At 29.0% G+C, this 6478-nt stretch overlaps 1 protein-coding gene across 1 annotated transcript; it reads left to right on the top strand.

The window, feature by feature from the left end:
* The first annotated feature begins 2716 nt into the window (after positions 1–2716).
* LOC111677379 lies at positions 2717–4851 on the top strand. Its single transcript, XM_046946979.1, has 3 exons — positions 2717–4103; positions 4249–4440; positions 4512–4851. The coding sequence occupies exons 1-3, from the start codon at positions 2849–2851 to the stop codon at positions 4700–4702; spliced, it is 1638 nt and encodes a 545-aa protein (XP_046802935.1). The 5' UTR covers positions 2717–2848; the 3' UTR covers positions 4703–4851.
* Positions 4852–6478: the final 1627 nt, after the last annotated feature.

Raw genomic sequence — 6478 nt, 5'->3', positions numbered from 1 at the left:
ATAAAATACACCAAACATCTACTTAATTTGATAAACTATTTCAAAAGCCTTTATTCCTATTCTCAATAAAATAAAAATCACTTAGCAAATTATTAAACTCTCAAAATTGTGTAATTATTTTTTCTTTGTCAATATAATAATCAATCAATTTAAAATGTCAACAATTGTGCAGTCAGTCAATCAAGTCAGTCGATTGGTTTCAAATTCGAACTCAGTCATAAAATTTAGCACGTAATCCACAAAAATTAAACAAAAAACAAAAATTTCTTACCTTATTATTTACTAATACTCCCTCATTTGCACACTTAATATTTCGTACAAAAGTGTTGTTGATAAGAATTGTCAACTTCACGTACTTACGACTATGATATATACTATACATATGTATTACTACATACATACATATGCTTATACCCGAAAAAATAGGGAAAATATTGTTGATTACTTTTTGTCAAAACAAATTTGTTGTATTTATCAGTATTTAAAAACATGAATGAAAGTAAGAATTTCGATGTTTCTTTCTAGCTTCCCACATTTGTTTGTGTTAAACAAATTTGTAAACCTCATAACAATATATCATGTACTGCTACATACGTAGCTGGAAATACGTCATTGATCTTTTGAAAACAGTGGTTCCCAACTTTTTTTCTTGTAATCTTTAACCTTAGGATGTTGTCTCTATACTATAGAATCTATATTTCAAACCGGAAGTGTTGGCTTCGATTTCCATCAGACAAAGAAGCAAACAACCATATTTATAGTGGGCTAACTATCTATCTATCCATCTATCTATCTATCTATCTATCTATCTATCTATCTATCTATCTATCTATCTATCTATCTATCTATCCATCTATCTATCTATCTATCTATCTATCTATCTATCTATCTATCTATCTATCTATCTATCTATCTATCTATCTATCTATCTATCTATCTATCTATCTATCTATCTATCTATCTATCTATCTATCTATCTATCTATCTATCTATCTATCTATCTATCTATCTATCTATCTATCTATCTATCTATCTATTTATCTATCTATCTATCTATCTATCTATTTCTATCTATCTATCTATCTATCTATCTATCTATCTATCTATCTATCTATCTATCTATCTATCTATCTATCTATCTATCTATCTATCTATCTATCTATCTATCTATCTATCTATCTATCTATCTATCTATCTATCTATCTATCTATCTATCTATCTATCTATCTATCTATCTATCTATCTATCTATCTATCCATCTATATACTATCTATATATCTATCTATCTATCTATCTATCTATCTATTTATCTATCTATCTATCTATCTATCTATCTATCTATCTATCTATCTATCTATCTATCTATCTATCTATCTATCTATCTATCTATCTATCTATCTATCTATCTATCTATCTATCTATCTATCTATCTATCTATCTATCTATCTATCTATCTATCTATCATCTATCTATCTATCTATCTATCTATCTATCTATCTATCTATCTATCTATCTATCTATCTATCCATCCATCTATATACCTATCAATATATCCATCCATCTATCTATCTATCCATCTATCTATTTATTTATCTATCTATCTATCTATCTATCTATCTATCTATCTATCTATCTATCTATCTATCTATCTATCTATCTATCTATCTATCTATCTATTTATCTATCTATCTATCTATCTATCTATCTATCTATCTATCTATCTATCTATCGGTATAATTCAGAATCTATTAGTTCCCGTGTAAACATTTGTTGTGAGACGCTGCTTTAGACGATGGACAATATAATTTCACTTCAATTCGACAATAAAGCAAATAAATAATTTATTAAAATTTTTAAAAATGCGGGCATACAATATGATAAATTATGATAAATTTGTATACGTACAAACATTTTTTAATTGTTAATAATTTACAGTCATACACTTAAAGAAATTACAGTATAATAAAACATTATTATTTTCATTACTCGTACTTATCAGATCAATTTCTCGGAGTTCGTTTTTTACAGTTTTGTTAAGGACAGAAAAATGAAAACACAATATTTTTATCGTTTCAACGATAATTCATAGATGCAACTAATTTTTATTTTAGTTTTTTTTTTAATTTTAACTAAAATTTTTTACTGTTCTAAAAAATTTTGATAAGTGTAGTAAGAACAGACTTTGAAAATGGTTCAAAGAAATCATTAATTTTAACTTAAAAATGGCAGTTTATTGACATAATCGATAATAGGTATTTAATTGATCAGTTTTATATAGAAACAAACCAGTTATTTAAACACAGAGAAATATTGAATTCGTTCAGACAGACTTTAAAATAATATAATTTTTTTTTTTTTTTTTTTTGTATTTTACTTTTTTATTAATTTTTGATTAAGTTGGAATACGATATATACGAATTTTATCACTACCAATCACGGTTTATCATTTATTATCAATAGTTATTAAAATTTTACAGATTATAATAATATTTTATAATCGGTGACTATATGTACATTCATTAAAATCAAACACATATAAGAACCTTTATAATGTTGACCATAAATTTAATAAAAATTTTACAATTTTAAATAATATTTTCTAATCTGGGGTTATATATCGATACTGTACTACCACTAAAATCTATTACACATAAAAAACTTTATAAAGTTAACTATTAATATTATTAAAATTTATCCAAACCCACTAACAAATATTTTATTTATTTTTTTTCAGTTGGCCACACGTTCAATAGAACCTTCGTTTGGTCTGTTGTTCGGTGATTTATTACGTGATCTCAATGTGGGTACCACTGGTGCGGCTGTGATTATTAGTACCTTAGATGTATGTATGAATTTTTCGGGCCTTTTTGTGGGGCCCTTACTAAAGGAGTTCTCCTATCGCAAAGTAGCCATTGCCGGTTCACTGCTCTGCGCTTTGGGTTTGGCGTGTACAAGCCCGGCGGCGAGTATGGCCCATATAATAGGAACATATGGTGTTTTAAATGGCATTGGCGTGGGTTTAGCAACTTCTGCGGCGTTTGTGGCATTAAATCATTATTTCAAATATAAACGTGGTCAGGCTGTGGGATTATCGATGGCCGGTACCGCGTTGGGTATGTTGATTATGCCCCAGCTGGTAAGAGTTCTATTGGAAGCTTTTGGTTTTCGTGGAGCTGTTTTATTATTAGCTGGCGTGGCCTTAAATGCCACCGTCGGTTCAGTATTACTACAACCGGCCAAGTGGCATATGAAAGATGAAAAAATCGATGAAGAAATGATAGTCATCGCAGCTACAGCCCCACCAGAATTTAAGGTTATCCAAGAGGACGGCACCGAAGAAGATGCTCTACCCGAAATGAATACTTTGCTCTTCCACAAACACAATCATCAGCAGCAGCAAATGCGAAAGAATTTCTCCGAAATGAATATGAACACTATGGTGGGCTCCAGATTGGGTCTGCCCAAGAGACCAACATTTCCCCGCATTATGTCTTTGGCTGGTGTACAAACGGCTGCTAATGGTTATCCCTCAAATAGTGATGTTAATATGACTTTAAGAAATCGCAAACAATCGGTTACTTCCAATTTGTCTTATATGGATTTTACTGGTTCCATTTTACAAGTACACATGAATGTCGGCGATGATGAGTTCGAAGAAAATGATCGTGAACTGAAGAGAGTTAGCACAGCGACGGGTGCGTTTGGTAATGCCCACCGTGATTCTTTTATTAAAATGAAACCCACCGAATTGGAAAAAGCTACCGAAATTGCTGCTGCTGAAAAACAGGCTGAAAAGAAACCTGGTTTTTGGACAAGATTTGCTGATATTATGGATGTGGATTTGCTAAAAGATAAAATGTTCCTAAATATACTTTTCGGCTTATCGATATTTTATGTAGCCGAAATGAATTTTAAAATGGTGACACCTTTCTTTTTTGCCAATTTGGGTTATAATAAAGCCGATGTAGCCTATTGTTTGTCCATTACCGCTATTACTGATATTGCTGCTCGTATTGTTTTACCGCCTATATTCGATCGTACGAATATTAAAAAACGTACCGTTTTCTTGGTATCCATTATATTTGTAGCCATTACCAGATCAAGTAAGTTATTTGTGGAATATTAACAAACATAAAGTCTTAAAGTTTTCAAAAACCCTTTAGTTTTTTTAATAATGTAAAGATTTTTGGACTCTATGTTTTAAATAATGCATTTCCTGTGTTTTAATGAATTTTTTATTCTTTCAAGTTATGGCCGAACAAACAGAATGGAGTCAACTAATGATTTGGCTGTCAATTTGTGGTTTCTTCAGAGGTTCAGCACTCAGTAATTTCACGCTAACAGTTTCTGAGTACTGTTCTCTGGAGAAACTACCTTCAGCCTTTGGTTGGCATTTAGTAGGTAAAGCTGTATTTGTTATATGTTTTGGTCCCCTCATCGGTAAGTAGTCATCTCATAAGTCTCCATTTAATAAAACAACTTATTTGTTATTTTCTGTTATAATCTATTAGGACTCATACGTGATATTACCAATAGTTATCCCATTTGTATTCATGCTCAAAGTGTTTGTATTCTCTTGTGTGGTGTGGCCTGGACCATTGAATATTTCATTGAATACATGCAACTGCGAAAGTCGAAAAAAGCAGCAGCAGCTGAAGCTGCAACAGATAATAATGCTCCCGATATAAGTTATAAACAATAGTTGCTTTCGTTATCAAATGAAAACCTTATATTTTTTTTGATAAATAATAAAGTATATTAGACCAATTTCTAATTTTTATACAAATATTTATAACTATATACATATGTACATTTAAATACAATAATACATTTACAATACATACATGTAATTTATATATACATATACATAATGTATCTATAATATGTAACAAAAAAAATATATTGAAACAAATGACAAATACTTAAATTTTTAAAAGGCATATATATTTATTTTCGATATCTTTAAAATTAAATTACATTATATACACTTGTATTTGTATTTATGTTTTGTACTTTTATGTTAAATAAGAAAATATCATAAGTATATATAGTTAGTTACTAAAAAATTTACAAAAAAAAGAAAACAAATTAAAACGAACTTGTATGTGATAGTTCAAAATTTTAATTAAATTTAAGTTTAGTGAATATAAATATTTATACAACATTTACAACAAAAAACACCCAACTTTATATAAATGTATATTTAAAATAACTGTAAAATGTTTTTATTATGATATTAGGTAAAATTAAAATGTTTACTTATTATTAACATAAATGTCACTAGAAAACTGTGACCAGCCTAAATACATATTTATGTTAATGTTACTTTAACATTCACATATAATAACGATAGAAATACTAAATTTTTCGATATTTTATTATTTTCTTTATATTAATTAATTATTATTTAATTTAATTTAAAAAAAACATTTGCCAGTACTTGTACTTATATAAAAAAACTTACTTTAGTATTTTGGAACTATATCCTTATATTTAGTTTTTGACTTAACATTATAAGCTAGAATTTAATATTTTTTTTAAGGACTTACTAGGCTAAAACTTAATAAATGTAAAAAAAAATAAAATGAAATTATGGCCGGTTTATTTTAATATAAAACTAATACCATTTATTGAAAATTTTGCAAATTTTACGACAATACTTGTTATTACAAAAGGCCTTAAATCGACAAATATATTAAACATATAAAAAAGTGTCTTACATAATTTCAATGTACAATTGTTACTACAACTATTAGTTTTAACTAAAAGTAGAGTATAATTTAACAAAACTAAAAATGTAAAAAAAAAATAAATACAAAAAACAATTATAAACAATCTTATGCATAATTTAAAATAGGGAAATATGTTTAAAAATATCCAACACAAACTTTAATTTTGAAGTCCCAATGTGAGAACAATTTATCATTAAATAATAGCCTAAAGGGTATTTTTGTCGATAATCAAGCGCACTTCTCTCACTAAATTCTTATAATACTACTTCCCTATTAGTCTGGCAATGCAAGAAGAATCTGTCAAGCCTGGGTCACCTGTCTGATATTTCCCTTGTTTGGGTCCCTGTGCAAAGGGACTATTATGGAAATGAACAGGCAGATGATCTTGCCAGAACGGGATTTGCTCCGCCGTTTCAGTAGCAACTCCGCTAGGTTTTATCAAGACCAGTATCTACAGAATCTTCAGAAGTCTGAAATAGTTAGAATTATTATGGCCCTGTTTCAATGAAAAACGTACAAGACACCTTATTAACCGGAGCAGACTGGATATTTCGAGTTTGACAGCTGTTATAACAGGACAATGGGTGCTTGAAGTGAATACTGTTGCAAAGATAGAGAAAATTATAAAACGGTCTTCCATCTGCTCTACGAATGCCCTGGTTTAGCTGTTTTGAGAAAACGCTTTCTTCGCAGATACTTTATATCTAACCATGGTGAGATATCATGTTTCAAGCTTAATGAGATCC

The sequence above is a fragment of the Lucilia cuprina genome, chromosome 3, assembly GCF_022045245.1.
Source record: "Lucilia cuprina isolate Lc7/37 chromosome 3, ASM2204524v1, whole genome shotgun sequence".
Taxonomy (NCBI): domain Eukaryota; kingdom Metazoa; phylum Arthropoda; class Insecta; order Diptera; family Calliphoridae; genus Lucilia; species Lucilia cuprina.
This window is presented reverse-complemented; position numbering and strand designations above follow the sequence as displayed.